The sequence below is a fragment of the Phyllobates terribilis genome, unplaced genomic scaffold, assembly GCF_046119375.1.
Source record: "Phyllobates terribilis strain yellow unplaced genomic scaffold, ASM4611937v1 Scaffold_3__8_contigs__length_932513732, whole genome shotgun sequence".
NCBI lineage: Eukaryota > Metazoa > Chordata > Amphibia > Anura > Dendrobatidae > Phyllobates > Phyllobates terribilis.
Genome location: NW_027362763.1, coordinates 569,296,902 through 569,315,040, shown reverse-complemented (window position 1 = coordinate 569,315,040; position 18,139 = coordinate 569,296,902). Strand labels below are relative to the sequence as shown.

Sequence of the window (18,139 nt, the reverse complement as noted above, 5' to 3'; positions counted from 1 at the left end):
CTTATCTGGGATGGGCCTAAATTGTCTATTTGTATAGTTTAAGTGATTTAGCAGTTTGTGCTTTGCATCATCCATGGATACAGTCTCTTCTCTTATTTATTTTTTTTTTTTTCGAGGACCTGTAACACTGCTCACGTAGTAATATTGTGCGTATAGTGGATCTGCATCATTAGGTAGAAGGAATATACCCATCTGACCATTTTGAAAACACAATGATAAATCTTCTTGGCAAAGATACCCTCACACCATTTTATATTTAATGAAGTGTGCCCCTAGCGTCCCAATGTGGAGCCCGTTCCAGATCTGTCTGCAACTTGGGTAGTTTCAGGCTGCTGAAGTATGAATGCCAAACAAAAGGAAACTAGGTATTTGCCGACTGCCTCCTGAACTATATAAAATAACGGAGGATGTCCATCTCCCAAACTCTAAGAGGCCTTTATTAAAGCTTCAGAGCAAAATAATCTTCCAACATCTATGTAGGAGGCTATAATTATTGTACTACCCATACCAGGGAGAGATCTCTTCATAGCTGATACTTATTAACTGCAGTCTTTATCAAGTGATGAGAAATTAATGGCAGACAGCTTTCCAGGAAATGGGTATGAATTTACCCTTATTCGTATTAACTTTTAAAGCACACCTGTCAGCAGGATTGTGCTCAGTTAACTACATGCATTGTCAGGTGGGCGACAAAACACTGATTAAAATGATACCTTGATTGATGAAATCCGTCCTGTGGTTCTTGTGCATTCTTTACTTTCAGTTTGGAGATAGTGATATGCTTGTGCTTCAGGGCAGCCTGTGGGGTGGGCTCTATCTGATGCTCTGCTTACATATTCATCTGTATGCTCTTATGACAGCTCACTGTACCTTCACTGACATACCTCCTATTTTACATAATGCATCTAGTAGTGTGGGGCTAGGTAAAATATGAGGCAGGTCAGTGAAGGCACAGTATGCTCATAAGAGCATACAGATGAATATGTAAGCAGAGCACCAGATAGAGCGCCCCTCACAGGCCGCCCCGAAGCATGAGCATATCATTATCTCCAAACTGAAAGTAAAGGGTACACAAGTACCACAGAACGGATTTCATCAACCAAGGTATCATTTTAATTGGTTTAAAGGCTCCGACATGACAGTGTATGTAGTTTCATGCTGACAGGTGCGCTTTAAGCAAACTGAAAGACTTGTTCTTTTAACTAGAAATTATCCATTTCTGTTTTTAGAATGTTCTTTTATATATTGACCTTTCACAACAATTGTGGAGGAAACTGACCCCCAGGAAGAGTCTGTACATATACTGCACTTGTCCACTGTCTTAGATGTTAGATAAGTATCTAAATGCAGTTAGCACCGGGGCTGTATACATTTACGGGTTTATTGTGAAATCATCTTTTATTACCAAAAATGTCTTTTCATTTTACCTTTTGCTGGGAAGGCTTTTGTGATCTTTTAGTTGACATGGTATTGAGAATTGGTTACTTTTTGGAAAATATGGCCACTATATTTTGAGAATTTGTTCAGTAATTGTTTTTTTTTTTTTTTTTTTCTTTTAGATTTGACAGATGAGAAGGTAAAGGCATATCTCTCTCGCCACCCGCAATTGCTAGATGAATTTGTATCAGAAAGTGTTGCATCTGAAACTGTAGAAAAATGGATGAAGAAGAAAAACCTAAACGAAGGTAAGATATAGAATTTATGTCTGATGTGTAATTCCCTTAGGACTCTTCCCCTTATGTTGTGAGAAAGCGGCAGTGAACACGTAAATGGATTGTCCTGTGATAAGTCTGTTCTATTGGATTACATATAGTCCTGCTCATCGTTATAGGCACCCATGAACCCATGAAATTTAGGTACATAATGTGGAATATCTCCTGAAAAAAAAAAAAAAAAAGAAAAGAAAAAAAAAATGAATGAAGTGAAACACATTTTGACTCGCCTGTGGTACATCACAAAAGAAATTCAGCTGTGATTAATTGTCGGTGCCCATGTCAGATGAATTAGCCAAAGAATGATGATGACTTCATTGTTTTAAAAAGCCACATGGTAGGCCCTGTTCCTTTGTCACAATGGTGAAGACAAATGAGCTGTCTGGGGACATCAGAACTACTATTAGCAAACACAAGACTTCCAAAGGGTATAAGGCCATGTCCAAAGACCTTAGTATCTCAGTTTCAACAGTGTGCAATGTTATTAAGAAGTTTACCATGCATGGAACCATCAAGAATCTCCCTGGACGTAGGGGAAAGAGAAAAATTGACAAGAGATGTCTTCGAAGGTTGGTGCAAATGGTGGAAAAAACACCACGTCAAACATCCAAAGACATGAACGCCAACCTGAACAGTCTGGGGTCATGGTTTAAACAAGTACCATACGCCGCACACTAAACCAAGCAGAGCTTTATGGGTGAAGGCCAAGGAAGAAACCATTGCTGAAGAAAAGACATAAAATGGAACGACTGACTTTTGGCAAATTAGTACCTTGACAAACCACAATCCTTCTGGGAAAATGTTCTGTGGACAGATGAAACAAAAATGGAGCTTTTTGGCAATTCAAAGCAACAGTTTGTTTATAGAATGCGCAATGAAACTTATAAGGAAAAGAACACCTTGCCAACAGTTAAGCATGGTGGAGGATCCATAATGCTGTGGGGTTGCTTTTCTGCGTATGATACTGTTGGCATTGACCGTATCACAGGAATCATGAAATCAGAGATTTTAGAGTGAAATGTCCTACCCAGTGTAAGAAAACTTGGTTTGAGTTGATGATCATGGGTCCTCCAGCAAGACAATGACCCAAAGCACACATCCAAAAGTACACAAGAATGGTTGAAAAAGAAAAAATGGACTGTTTTTTAAAATGGACAGCAATGAGTCCTGACCTCAATCCCATTAAAAATCTTTGGGGTGAGCTGAAATCTGCCATTGGGAAAAAGAAGCCTGCAAACATTCAAGAGCTTGAACAAACTGCCAAGGAAGAGTGGGAGAAAATTCCAGCTGAGAAGTTCAAGAAGCGTTTGGAGGCTGTCAGCAATGCCCAAGGGTGTGCAACCAAGTAATAATTAGGGGTGCCTTTATTGCTGCACATGCTGTTTTATTCTGTTTCTTCTTTGTTTTCTACTTCCATGTAGCAATTTCAATGTTTTATTGTTGAATTACTTTGGACCACTAATTAAAAAATCCTGAGGATATAACTTTGGCACATTTCCATTTATTTCTGAAGATATTGTACAGTGTATGAAAAAAAAAAAATGAAGGGGTGCCAAAAATGGTCAGCAGCACTGTAGCATGAGGTTCTTAAAAGAAAGACAATTACTCTTACTCTTTTATTACCCACCTCCAACCCACATTTGCCAGTGTTGCCATGCCTAGCTGGTATTCCATGAACGATACACCAACTTTAGCAGATCATGCTTTCAAGGCCCCTCATTTTATTTATTAATGATTGCTATGAAGCTGTGAGTAAGATGTAGTCTTGTACCGATCCTCTGATTTGGTACTTTGGCTGACTTTTAGCTTATTTACATCACTATGGCTTAGGGTGGCAGGAATCCTGTAATGCAAGGCTCACATTGGCATTCAGAGTTTTATTATTCTGTTACCTATGACAGATGCAACCGGCGCCGAACTTGCCTAATTTCTTGGGGTCCATTTAGTCTTTCTCTTTTTAAAAATAAATAAAAATGTAGCATACTGAACTCTTCTAGTATAAATGTCAGAACTTGCCATGGAGTGTCCTGACGGAAGCTCGGAGCAAGTGTGAAACCAACATGTTAATGTATGAGGAGCACTAATATCAGTGATCTAATGGTAATGTTACTTGTTATCGGTGATATCCATACAGAGATGCACAGAGATGACACATATTGTGACTTAGCAGCCGCCTTCTGGCCTCCCCTGACAGCTTCAGTCCCTAAAAGCTATGGCTTCTGCACTTGAAAACAATGGTTTCACTGTTTCTCTTACCAGCCATAGAACATGGTTGGTAGAGCGACCGGCAAACCGAACTGACCGGCCGCTTGTGCAGGAGCTTGCATCTGAATTATTTGACTTAGGTCTTCTTCACATGTCGGTATAAAAGCCGTACATGAAAAAAACAGTATGTGTGTCATCTGTGTTTTTCCGGTATGGTTAAATAAAGAATTAATTTGCAAAGCTTCTCCTATATTTTGCAAGGTTAAACACGTACAGCACACGGATGCCATCCATGTGTTATGTGTTTTTCATGAACCCATAGACTTGTATTGGTCTTTGTCATCTATGCTGCCTGAAAAAAGCGGACATGTCTCCTTGAGTTTTGCACACGGTCAGTGTATAAACAGACATGTGCATAGTACCATATGTTATAATGGTTACATGCATCATCCGTGAAAAAAACGGATGCCATACGTACTCTAAACATGGATATGTGCAGGAGGCCTTTTACATAGGTTATTGAACCCTTCCTAAGGAGATAAGAAAAAGTATATTATTATGTGCATATTTTATAATTAAATGCAGTATGTTAAATTGGTTGGGGATTGCTTCAGAGCTATGCAAATGTTTTCTTTAGTTTGCATTTCTTATCTGGGTGACGTCTGGTAGCATTTAATCTGTGCGTAATGCAACTTAGACTGAACTATGAGCTCCCAGCTGTGTTTATTTTTAAGTCTCTGATTTAGCAATGTGACATGAAAATTGGTTCAAGTAACGAGCAATGAGCGACATTTATTGTAACGGGAGTTGAAAGATGTTTTTTTTTTATTTTATATTTGTAGAGCAAAATATAGCAAATTTTAAAATATGCATATGCTTTTTTATCATTAGAATAGGGCAAATTAGGGAAAAAAAATGATAGATATTTTTTTTTTATCTTTCCTCTTTCTGATGTAATACTTCATTTCCCCAGGTATATCCAGTAATAGGTTGCTGCCCACCCTGTCCTTCTGAATGCTGAGAGGCCGCTGTGCGTTGTAGAGAATTCTACCACATATTGTCAAGCTATCTACAGCGCACAGTGGCCCCTCCATATTCAGAAGGACAAGGACAGCATCTTCATACTTCGGCACCTCTAGTATTGCCATCTGATTGACAGGTTGAACAGCAGTGTGAGCAGCCTCTTTTTAGCTCAGTACTCCTGGAATCTTCACAGTCCCTTTGAGAGACGCTGCCACAGCATCTCTCTCTGTCTGTTTCTCTTTTGTCTCTCTCTGTCTCTCTCTCTGTCTCGCTCTCTGTCTCGCTCTCTGTCTCTCTCTGTGTTTCTGTCTCTCTCTGTGTGTCTCAGACATAGGTTGCTGACATACTCTGTGCTGCTGTGGCAGCGTTCCTGGAGGCGGCTGCAAAGTGAGTGTGTCTCTGTCTGTTAGAACCCTCCTGTTTGTTTTTTCCATCTTGTGTTTTGCGGTCACGTGACCATCTGCCTTTATATTCCAGCTCCGCCCTTTTGGCTGTGCTGGACTTCAGTGTTTGACTGTTTTGCTAGCCAGGTGCTTCGGTGCCTATCTGTCAGTTCGCTTGGTCCTTCTGGGACCTGTAGTACCTTTTTGTCAGTTTATCTTTTGTGTTCTGCAACAACTTCTCTGTTTAGGAGGTGTCCCATTTTTGTTCCAGTCCTTTTAGGGACCCCTCCCCTTATGCTATAGGTCTTCGTTCAGACTAGCCGAGGACTAAGGCGGGTCTGTTCGCTAGGAACAGGCAGCCCGCTACATCGTAGGGATTCAGCTTAGTCTTACTTTAGGGATAGCTTTCCCCTCTCTTTCCTTAGAGCTTGTTGCAGATCATAACACTGTCTGTCTCTCTCTGTCTCTATGATGAGGAACATGCTTGTGCTTCGGGGCGGCCTGTGGGCAGGTCTTTTCTTGCTGATCTGGCCTAGAGCATAAGATAAGACCCGGCCTACAGGCCCGCCCCGAAGCATGGGCATATCATTAACTGAAAACTGCAAACACTGATTACACAAGAACCACAAGATGGATTTCTTCATCTCAGGTATCATATTAATCAGTGCAGCAGCCCCGACATCACACTGCCTGTAGTTTACTTAGCAAAATCCTGCTGACAGGTTTCCTTTAGAGAATTAAACACTTTATTTTTGTCACTTATTGTGCCCCTTACAGCTCTATTTAGCCTTAGTGTTTTCCTCCTATTTCTAGCTTGCTTCTTCCCATAGGGTCCTATTCAGGATGCTTATTAAAGTGTCCCATTTGCTTTGTGTACTCTTATTTCTCTGGAAATTACTGTCTCAGTTTATGGCACCAAGATTATCTCTCAGCTCTTGGAAATTCGCCTTTCTGAAGTTGTGTCCTTGTAGCCATCTACTCTACATCTTATTAAATGATACATGACATCAAATTATTTTGTAATCCCTATTACTCAAGTGACCACCTACTCCGTATACTTGATATGGTATCAATAAAAACGTCTCGCCCTGCAAACAATAAGCTGTCACTCAGCTGCATCGGCCGAAAAGATTAAAACCTTACAGGTCTCGGAAAATAGTGACACAATTTCTCCCCACTTCAAATTTTTTTCCCGTTTTCCAGTACACTGTGGTAAAATGAATGGTGTCATTAAAAAGTACAATTCTTCTTGCAAAAAAGCAAGCCCTCATATGTCTGCGGACCGAAAAATAAGAGTTATGGGTCTGGAAAGGGGAGGAAATAACAAAAACTCAAAAATGGAAATTGTCCTCGTCATGAAGGGGTTAATGCTTAAAACTTCTTAACCACAATCTGAGATAGGTGGCTGGAGGCCATGGGCATCATATTCAAAGCACAGGATAGTGTTAACTGAGTGAAATTGGAACGCATGGACAAAGATCTCTATGGTTAGTAAGTTTTCTCATTAATATTGACTTGCCACTGATGAACTCTATACCGTAGCTAGTTACCTACTGACAAGTTGCAACTTGTAAATCATGACCAATCCACAGGTCAAGGATCCTTGAGCAGGCCTCTTCAGAGAAGTATAGCATAGTGAAGCCAAGTACACCAAACACTCCTTTCTTTGAATTTTTCAATAGTAGCTCTGGTTTTCAATGTAGCGAATGTATTCAAGTTATGAAAGTTTTCTGTACATGTCTGGTTTTATATGTTTCATTCAATATTATTTACGAAGAACTGATTTACCAGTTTAGGTGAATGTATGAAGACTGGGTGATCCAGCGTCAGCAGGCGTTTGAGTTCCAAATTCATTAGGTGCAACATTGTGGATTGGAGTATAGTTCTGCTATCATTTACGCCACTACCGGTTACATAAAAAACTTAATGCCAGTTTTCTGACTTAAAGAAGCCCTCCAGTGAAGATGTCTTTTTATTAAATCTGTGTAAGTGTGTGTGTTTTAATATACTCCCCTACTGCCCCTTTCTCCGGTATCCAGCACCATTCCACTCCTCTTCTGAGATATGTCACTGCTCTTCAGACTGTCCTGGTCGGTCGCTCTGGGCGTGAGCCTGCCTTCTCTTTTACATTTCATGCCTATGACGCCTCGGGTTGATGTTCCATTTTCTTACGTTGTAATAGCCACATATTGGTCATGCAGAGCGCAGAGGGTCTGAAGGGTGGTGACACCACTTAGAAGAGGAGCAGAATGGTGCCAGATCCGAAGAAGATGGCGGTAGGTGAGTATATTAATATATATACACACACACACACACACTATAGTACATGCATATAGACACAGATTTATTAAACTACAAATCGTCATCATTAGCATGTTTGAGGACTTGGCCATCCCCCCTTTTGACTGTTACCAGTGATCCACCTGAGGAATGCACTTTACATTCACTGCGCAGGTCCCCCTTTTTGTGGCTCTTACATGGCTGCACATGTGGCAGAAGACAAATGAGCTTATTTTTCACTTGCATTAAACGATGTGGGTTTTCAGGCTTTTTTTTTCTTTTTAAAGGGTATTTTTTAATTATTCTAAAACATTTAATGAATCTCAAATGGAGCTCTGCCATAATAGTTATGAGATTGTAGATTTTTATATACAACTAAAGGTTTTTGTTATTACACGTTGAGCCATTTATTTTCTTTATATGTATGGATTTATTTTTTGTAAGTGATTTCAGTCTAGGAAGTTGCATTGTACATAGCAATACAGTTTACTGGGTGTTCTCTGTAGAATTATTAAATTAAATGTGATTGCTAATCCATGCTACATTTCTTTGCTTGTTTAACTGGAAAAACAAAGTTATGGTTGGGAAGAGCAACAGTGGGTTCCCTTAACCGGTATCCATACATTCAAATAACTTCTCAATCGGATTCAGGTCTGGGGAACAGGCGGACCAGTCTATAGCTTCAATGCCTTCATCTTGCAGGAACTGCTGACACACTCCAGCCACATGAGGTCTGGCATTGTCCTGCATTAGGAGGAACCAGGGCCAACCACACCAGCATATGGTCTCACAAGGGGTCTGAGGATCTCATCTCGGTACCTAATGGCAGTCTGGCTACCTCTGGCGAGCACATGGAGGGCTGAGTTTGCATCGGGTGCTCAGTTATGCAAAGAGTATCGCGGATGCTCGAGTGACATGCTCTAGTTTCCGCCCCATATGTTTTGCGGCTGTTATACAGCTAAACAAAACTTGCGGTGATTGCCTGCCATGTACGAGCGATCCCTGCATGTTTTTTTTGGGGTGTCTAATAACCGTGAAACATGCGGGGTGGGGACTCGAGCATGTCACTCGAGCACCCGCGATACATGGTGCATACCTGAGTACCCAATGCAAACTCGAGTAGCGAGCACTTGCTCTCAAGACTAATGACTAGTGTTGAGCGAGTATGTTCTGTTAACCCTTTCGATGAGTATGCTCGGGCCGAGCACCTAGTAGTTACAGCTGCTCGGTGTTATGTTTGAATCGCTCCCGTGTGCATGATTTGCAACTGTTAGACAGCTTTAGTACATGTAAGGAATGTCTATTTCTTACACATTCCTCACATGTATTTAAGTTGTCAAACAGTCGCAAATCATGCACACAGGAGTGATTCAAACACAACACCGAGCAGCTGTAACTACTAGGTGCTCGGCCCGAGCATACTCGCTGAAAGGGTTAACAGAACATACTCGCTCATCACTACTAATGACAACTTATTCAATATGATGACCTAATATTATCAAATTCTGTGTTGTACCTCTGGGTTAAAAATGTTCACTAGACCGCTTGATAAAATCCTTCAGGGGTGTAGTTTCCAAAATTGGGTCACTTGTGGGAGGTTTCCACTGTTTAGGCTCATCAGGGGCTCCCCAAACGCGGCATGGCATCTGCTCTCGATTCGTTCCAATTTTGCTTTCAAAAAGTAACATAGTGCTCCTTCCCTTCTGAACCCTGCCGTGCGCCCAAACAGTGTATTTTACCCACATATGGGGTATCGGCATACTCAGGAGAAATTGCACAAAAGTTTTTGGGGTCCATTTTGTCCTCTTACCCTTGTGAAAATAAAAAATTTGGGGCAAAAAGATAATTTCAGCAGCAGAAGGGAAGGAAGGGAGACACAGATCCTCTACTTCGTGGGTAGGCGGAGCCCCATAGGATAGTCACCTCAGATTGGAAAAAGACGACCGGCCCCTCCAGTATATAGGCTCCTCCTACTCCCATGTTCATCAGTCTTTTTATCTGAGGTCTCAGAGGATAGTCGCTGCTTCGGCAGCTCCTCAGAAGAGTTGTTATTTATATCCAGCGAGTCCTGGACCCCCCGTGGTCTAGAGGTCTCTGGGGGTCTCGGCGCTGCTGAGACCCCTGACCCCTCCCCTGGCAGCTCTGTGTACCCCTTGAGGAGGTTCCCACTTATGCCTGCCGGCCCCGGGGGATACAGGGTGCTCCCTGGCCGAGGCGCACACCACACATCTGAGAGGGTCCCTGCGTGCTCCGCCATAGGAGGGAGCAAAGGGCCATGGCCCCACACATCCCTGAGGATCCCTGTGGCGTTCAGCCGGGTAAGTGCTCTTTGGTCTAAAGAGTATCTTTGACGGCTACGGCAAGTGTACTGCCTGTGTGTTTCTTGTCTATTTCAGACGCTGCCTTGACTGGGGAGCAGAGACGGAGTAATTTTTATTTTTATTTTTTATTTGCGCATGCTTTTTCATTTTTGCTTCCTGCCTTCTTTGAGGCAGGAAGCTCCCTATATTGGCGCGCGTTTTCTTGCTTTTATTGACTTGCTTCCTGCCTTCATAGAGGTAGGAAGTTTTCTGCCCTCATTTTTGCTGTTTGAATAAGGCGGGGGGCGTGGCCTAGCAGGGGTGTGGCCTAGCAGGGGCGTGGCTTAGCGTCTCCTGGCTTCCTGCCGTCATTACTTAGGCAGGAAGCGCTTGGTTGAGCGTGCACTGGCAGTCCCTGCTTCTCCCTCCAACGTCCAGCGGCGCCTCCTGCTCTCTGCTCCCCGTCCGTCCACACACTTAGGAGGAGCGGTCGCTGCAGTACCAGTGAGTCCCCTCTGCCTCTGGCAGGGGTTCTTTGTCAGTGCTGTCTCTCCAGGCTACCTATTAGGAGTCCTCAGGAGCACTGCCGCTTTCTCTCCTAAAGCTATTTACTTCACTTACCTTTTAGGCTGTGTAGTATTATAGTTGCTGTGATGTTAACCCCTTCTGAAAAAGTGGAACTTTAGGGGAAACACATGGTGTTTAAGGGAGTTTCCCCCTATTGATTTTTTGCTCGGCATTTCTGGGGTAGCTCTTTTCTAAGGGTGAGCTTTAACCCTTCAGAGCCTGTCGCATATATATATAAAAAAAAAATAAATAAAAAAAAAATAAAAATAAAATAAATAAATAAAAAAAAAGTGAGTTTTGAAAACAGGCTGTGCAGCTTTCACACTTTTTTGCCATCCTTGTTGTACATCCTGGCATCTGGTGTGGGTGGCATGTCGGATCAGGGGCCTGGGAGTGCGGATCGGTCTCCTGATCCGTTTCAGGTTCAGTCGCACGCCTCTGATACACTCAGGCCTTCTACTACATCAAGTTCAACGCTCAGTGATGTTAAGGTGGAGGCGCTCACTCGCTCCATTGATAGTCTCTCTAGTCTCCTGGGACAGTGGGTGTCAGCTAGATCACACCCAATGCCACGAGGTAAAAAGCGCCGCAAGACTATGGTGGCGTTGTCTCCCTCGCAGAGCGCATCAGAGGCTTTGGATTCACCAACAGATTCGGTTGATGAAATTTCTGAGTCCGAAGAGGAGGATCAACAGGATCGCTCTGTTTCTCTTTCTGGTCGCATAGATGGGCTTATTAAGGACATGCGGAAGGTATTAGAGCTGTCTGAAGAGCCGACAAGACCGTCTAGGTCGGGCCGTCTGTATCAGAAGACGCGCCGTGTTCATTCTACATTACCTGCGCATGAGGAACTTAACGAAGTGGTGGAGAAGGAGCGTCAGTGTCCGGATAAACGCTTCCGAGGAACGCGTTTTTTTGATGCCCTATATCCCTGTGCCAAGGAGATGGTTACTAATTGGGTTCCCTCTCCTGAGGTGGATATATCTCTGTCTCAGCTGACCAAGTCTTCCCTGCTTCCTGTTAAAGGGAGAGCCAATCTTCAGGATCCTTTGGACAGAAGATCGGAGTCAGCGGCGAAATCCATCTATGAAGCCGCGGGTCATGGTTTCCGAGCGGCCTTGGGGGCCATGTGGGCCGGTGAGGCTTCTCTGCGGTGGTTGGATCAGCTGCGTGCGGCGTGGCAGGATGGGACTTCGCGTTCAGAAGTGGAAAAGCTTTTTCAGCGAATGGAAGAAGCTATGTGTTATGGCAGAGATGCAGTACTGGACACTGCTTCAATTCTGTCCAGGGCTCAGGCTTCGGCAGTCACGATTAGAAGAGCTCTGTGGCTTAAACAGTGGACCGAGGATGCAGTATCCAAACAGGCATTGCTTAGTCTGGCATATAAGGGCGGTCAGCTCTTTGGTTCAGATCTTTCGGAACTAATTGCCAAAGCTAAAGCTAAGGATGTTACTCTGCCTGGGAAAAAGGCAGTGGCATCCACAGCCAGCAGGACAGGGCCCGGCAGAGGTCTTCGGTCCTTTCGGGCCAGGGGACGATTCAGTCAGCCTTCTTGGAGATTGGGTCGTCCCTCATCCTCCGGCAGATCCGCCCAGAAATCTTGTACTCCTTGGAAGCAACGGTCCCGTCAGGACAGACGGGAGGTTGATAAAAAGTCCGCTAAGGCTGACTGACGCCAGGGATCCCCCCGAGGGCTCTCGGGTGGGAGGTCGTCTGCTACAATTCGGGTCGATCTGGGCATCCCACATAGCAGACGCCTGGGTGACACGGGTTATGTCGGCAGGCTATTTCATAGAGTTTCATCCGCTGCCTCCAGACAGGTTTCGTCTGACGGGCATTCCGTCCGTGCCAAGACTGGCTGCCGCACTGTTTCAGGAGGTCGACTCTCTCCTACAGCAGGGTGTGGTGGTTCAGGTTCCTCCGGAAGACCAGGGAAAGGGTTTTTATTCCAACCTTTTTGTGGTCCCCAAAAAGGAGGACAAGTTTCGTCCGGTGCTGGATCTCAGGGATTTGAATATTTACGTCCGGACACGGAAGTTCCGCATGGAGTCCCTCCGATCGGTGATAGCGACCCTGTCGCAGTACGATTTCTTGGTGTCCATAGACATCCGCGACGCCTATTTGCATATCCCTATCGGCAGGGCTCACCAGCGTTTCTTGCGTTTCAAACCCATTACCAGTTTGTGGCCCTGCCTTTCGGGTTGGCCTCAGCTCCCAGGGTTTTTACAAAAATTCTGGCTCCTCTCATGGCGCTTCTTCGAAGACAGGGGGTTACGATCCTCCCCTACCTGGACGACTTGTTCATAGTGTCACCAACAGCGGAGGAGGCAATAGCGGCTCGCGATCTCTCCCTTCAGTACCTGATGGACTTCGGGTGGCTGATCAATTGGAAGAGATCGTCATTGGAGCCAGCACAGTCCATTCTTTTCCTGGGGATGCAGTTCGATACTGTTCGGGCAGTTGTGTCCCTGCCTCCTGTCAAACAGATGAACCTTCGTCTTCTGGTCCAGGCTATGAGGTCGGCGCTGTCAATGTCCCTTCGGGAATGCATGCGCCTTCTGGGTCAAATGGTGGCAACTATGGAAGCAGTACCATTTGCACAATTTCATTCCCGAGATCTCCAGAGCCTTATTCTGACCCACTGGGATCGATCGCTAACTTCTCTTGATCGCTCGGTCATTATCTCCCGCAGGGTGCGAGAATCTCTTGGATGGTGGTTACGTCCGGAGACTCTATCCGTGGGGAAATCCTTCCTTCCTCCGAGATGGTCGGTGATGACAACCGATGCCAGCCAGACAGGCTGGGGGGGAGTTTGGAACAACCTCTGGATTCAGGGAGTCTGGTCGCCAAAGGAGTCGTCTCTCCCGATCAACATTTTGGAGTTGAGAGCAATATTTCTCTGCCTCCAACATTGGGCGGTCTTATTGAGCGGTCTACCGGTCCGGATCCAGTCGGACAACGCTACGGCTGTCGCGTACATCAACCACCAAGGCGGGACGAGGAGTTCCAGTCTCCTGTTGGAGGTCTCTCGGATCCTGGTCTGGGCCAAGTCCAAAGTTCCAGCAATCTCTGCAATTCACATTCCAGGGGTGTTGAATATCTCGGCGGACTTCCTCAGTCATGCGCAAGTGGACCCTGGGGAATCGAGTCTCCATACAGAAGTGCTTTCTCTGCTGTGTTCCTGTTGGGGGACTCCTCAGGTGGACTTGATGGCATCCAGGCTGAACGCCAGGGTTCCGACGTTCATGTCCAGGTACAGGAACCCGGAGGCGGTGGCGGTGGATGCTCTAGTGGCCCCGTGGGGTCAGTTCAAGCTGATCTATGCGTTTCCGCCGATATCCTTACTACCTCTGGTGATCCGACGGATCAAACTCAAAAGGGTATCAATAATTCTGATAGCACCAGACTGGCCGCGGAGGACATGGTATTCGACGCTGGTGTCTCTTCAGGCGTCACCTCCGTTTCCGCTGCCCCTTCGCCCGGACTTGCTCACTCAGGGGCCCATTCGTCATCCGGACCTGAGGTCCCTTCGTTTGACGGCGTGGCTCTTGAGACCGAGATCTTGACCCGTCGCGGTTTTTCGCCCGAGGTCATTGCTACCTTGCGGGCGGCCCGGAGTCCAGCTGCGTCCAGGATTTATCACAGAACTTGGGAGTCTTTCTATTCATGGTGTTCTGGATCCTCAAGAAACCTGAGGGTTTTTTCCATCCCCAACTTCTTGGCCTTTCTGCAATCTAGTCTGGCCAGGGGTTTGGCAGTTAGTACGGTGCGGGGAAAGGTATCTGCTCTTTCCGCACTTTTTAGGAAGGCTATTGCCTCTCGTAGGGATGTGCGCTCTTTTTTTCGCGGAGTCGCACGTCACTTTCCGCCACGGAGGGTAGTTGTGGCTCCATGGCGGCTTAATCTAGTCCTGGAAGCCCTTCAGCATAGGCCTTTTGAGCCTATGGATTCTGCTAAACTTTCACTACTTTCTTGGAAGGTGGCCTTCTTGGTGGCAGTCACCTCTTTGAGAAGGGTATCGGAATTGGCAGCACTTTCTTGCTCACCTCCTTTTCTGGAATTTTTTCCGGATCGCGTGGTGCTTCGTACTCGGGAAGATTTTTTGCCTAAGGTAGTGTCACAATTCCACATTAATCAGGATATTGTGTTGCCTTCTCTTTGTCCAGGACCTAAGAATCCAAGGGAGCGGGCGTTGCACTCGTTGGACTTAGTGCGGGCATTGAAGTTCTATCTTACGATCACCCAAAGTTTTCAGAAGTCGGACTCTCTTTTTATAATTCCGGCAGGTCGTCGGCGTGGTCAACGTGCTTCCAAAGACACGATAGCTCGGTGGATCCGTTCAGCTATCCTGGAAGCGTACCGGCTCAAGGGCGAGCCTTGTCCGGTTAAAGTTAAAGCTCATTCCACGAGAGCCATTGGCTCATCGTGGGCTTTTCGTCAGGGGGCCTCGGCAGCGCAGCTCTGCCGGGCGGCCACCTGGCGCTCCGTTCACACCTTTACTAAGTTTTATAAGGTGGACGTAAGTGCTTCAGCCGATGCGGCCCTGGGACGCAGGGTCCTGCAGGCGGCGGTAATTTAAGTTATCCCTTTACTTAGTTTTCCGTTATTTTAGCGCGGTTTGTTCTCTTGCCTAAGTTTTGGGGTATGGAAGCTTCTGCCTCTATTTCCCACCCTTAAGTAGGTACTGCTTTAGGACGTCCCACGAAGTAGAGAATCTGTGTCTCCCTTCCTTCCCTTCTGCTGAAAGCCGGATTTTGGTAAGAACTTACCTGTAAAATCCTTTTCAGCGAAGGAAGGAAGGGAGACACAGCACCCTCCCAGGGCAGAAGTGTTTTTTTGTGTTTCTAGATGCAGCGCGTCTCCTTCCTGATGTCGATCTTCTGGACTGGGTTTAGCGCTCTACGGCTCTCCTTCCAGTTTCGCCAGCTCTACACAGTTGTCAGGTCCAATGGGGTATGCCTAAGACTGTGTGTTTCTATTACATAACCTGTTTTCTCTCATTTCTGAAATTTCAGAAGGGGATATGTTGTTCTGCTGGTTGGTCTGCTCTTCCTTAGCTTGTGTACGGACTGATGAACATGGGAGTAGGAGGAGCCTATATACTGGAGGGGCCGGTCGTCTTTTTCCAATCTGAGGTGACTATCCTATGGGGCTCCGCCTACCCACGAAGTAGAGAATCTGTGTCTCCCTTCCTTCCTTCGCTGAAAAGGATTATACAGGTAAGTTCTTACCAAAATCCGGCTTTTTGTGGAAAAAGTTTGATATTTTTATTTATTTATTTATTTTCACGGCTCTACGTTATAAACTTCTGTGAAGCACCTGGGGGTCCTGGGTGCTCACCACACATCTAGAGAAGTTCCTTGATAGGTCTAGTTTCCAAAATGGTGTCACTTGTGGGGGGGTTCCACTGTTTAGGCATTTCAAGGGCTCCCCAAACGCTACATGGCGTCCGCTAATTATTCAAGCAAATTTTACATTCAAAAAGTCAAATGGCTCTCCTTCCCTTCCGAACCCTGCCATGTGCCCAAACAGTAGTTTTCCCCCACATATGGGGTATCTGCGTGCTCAGGAGAAATTGCTCAACAAATTTTGGGGTCCATTTTTTCCTGTTACGTTTGCGAAAATAAAAAAAATTGGTAACATAACAAAGTTAAATGTTCATTTTTTTTCTTCCAGATTCTAAAAATTCCTGTGAAGAACCTGAAGGGTTAATAAACTTCTTGAATGTGGTTTTGAGCACCTTGAGGGGCGCGGTTTTTAGAATGGTGTCACTTTTGGGTATTTTCTGTCATAAAGGCCCCTCAAAGTTACTTCAAATGTGATGTGGTCCCTAAAAAAAAATGTTTTTGTAAATTTTGTTGTAAAAATGAGAAATCGCTGGTCAACTTTTAACCCTTAAAACTTTCTAACAAAAAAAAATTTTGGCTACAAAATTGTGCTGATGTAACATAGACGTGGGAAATGTTATTTATTAACTATTTTGTGTGACATAACTCTCTGATTTAAGGGCATGAAAATTCAAATTTTGAAAATTAGGACATTTTCAAAATCTTCGCCAAATTTCTGATTTTTTTTCACAAATAAACGCAAGTCATATCGAAGAAATTTTACAACTATCATGACGTACAATATGTCCCGAATAAACAGCCTCATAATCAGTGGGATCCGTTGAAGCGTTCCAGAGTTATTACCTCATAAAGTGACAGTGGTCAGAATTGTAAAAATTGGCCTGGTCATTAACGTACAAGCCACCTTTGGTAAAAAGGTTAAACTGTTTATATTTTCATATTTTTTAAGGTTGAATGTAGACTTAAGTCGATTGAGTTCAACCTATAACCTAACATGTTGATCCAGCAAAAGGCAAAAAACCCATTTGAGGCACATGCTAATTGCCCCATATTAGGGGAAAAATTGCTTCCCAACTCCACATACGGCAATCAGACTTGTTCCCTGCATCGACCTCCCATCACAGAATCTAGTACACATAACCTAAAATATTGCATTTTTCAAGAAAGACACCCAGGCCCTCCTTTTTTTAATGTTTGGAAACAAATCAACCATTACAACATCATGTGGCAGAGCATTCCATAGTCTCACTGCTCTTACAGGAAAGAATCTGCATATGTGATCATGATTAAACCTTTCCTCTAGAACAGTGTTTCCCAAACTCCAGTTCTCAACTCTCAAAACAGATCATGTCTTCTGGTTTCCCTTAATATTGCACAGGTGATGGAATTATCTAGGCATCAGAAATTGTCTCCGGTTCTCTCACCTATGCAATACTAAGGAAATCCTGAAGAAGTGATGGTGGCTGTGAGAACTGGAGTTTGGGAAACACTGCTGTAGGAGGCGTAGAGGATATCTCCTTGCATTAATTGCAGGCCTAGGTGTAAAAACATCATTAGAAAGATCTCTGCACTGTCCCTTCATAGTTTTGTACATAGGAAAAATGATGGCTGAGGGGCGATTTTATTACAAACTTAACTCCAAATTGGATAACCTTTCTTGGTATTGCTGTTCATCCATTCCCTCCATAACCTTGGTTGCTTTTCTCTGCACCCCCCTAGTTCAGCCATGTCCTTCTTATACACCTGAATCCAAAATTTTACACAGTATTCTGAGTGTGGCAACACTAGAGACTTGTATAGAGGCAAAATTTATGTTCTTGTCATGAGCATCTATGCCTCTTTTTAATGCATCCAATCATTTTATTTGCATTGGCAGCAGCTGCCTGACACTGGTCACTGAAGATGAGTTTGCCATACCCAAATTTTTTTTGTTTTTGGTTTTTTCCAGTTTTATCATTTTTAGTAAATAATTATACATTTTATTTCCTTTGTTCAAGTTCATGATCTTACATTAAACTTCAATTGCTATTTTTTTTAGCCAAATCCCTCACCTTAAATAAATTCCTCTGTAATATTAAATTATCTTCTTGTGTGTTGATTACCTTGCAGAGTGTTTTTTTTTTGTTTGTTTTTTGTTTTTTTTAAGGTCCAAGTGGGCTTCACCAGAGAGATTTCATTGGGGCGTGTGCTTCATCTTCATCCTGACGCTGACTTGATAGGCATGCAGCAACTGGGGAAAGAAAAACACGCCCTCACAATAACACTGACAAACAGTCCACCCTCCTCCCTGCAGAAAGAGGTTAGAGGTTATGCTGGAACAC

General features: G+C 44.4%; 1 protein-coding gene across 5 annotated transcripts in view; it reads left to right on the top strand.

Moving 5' to 3' along the window:
* Positions 1 to 18,139, top strand: part of PDE10A (phosphodiesterase 10A) — a 662,280-nt gene that overhangs the window by 509,780 nt on the left and 134,361 nt on the right. For all 5 annotated transcript variants that reach the window (XR_012318032.1, XM_073671427.1, XM_073671428.1 and 2 more), the window contains one exon: positions 1,560 to 1,685. Coding sequence is in view for 4 of the 5 variants with exons in the window: in XM_073671427.1 (XP_073527528.1) it covers positions 1,560 to 1,685 (126 nt within the window). In the remaining variant the exon portion in view is untranslated. The remainder of the gene's footprint in view (positions 1 to 1,559; positions 1,686 to 18,139) is intronic.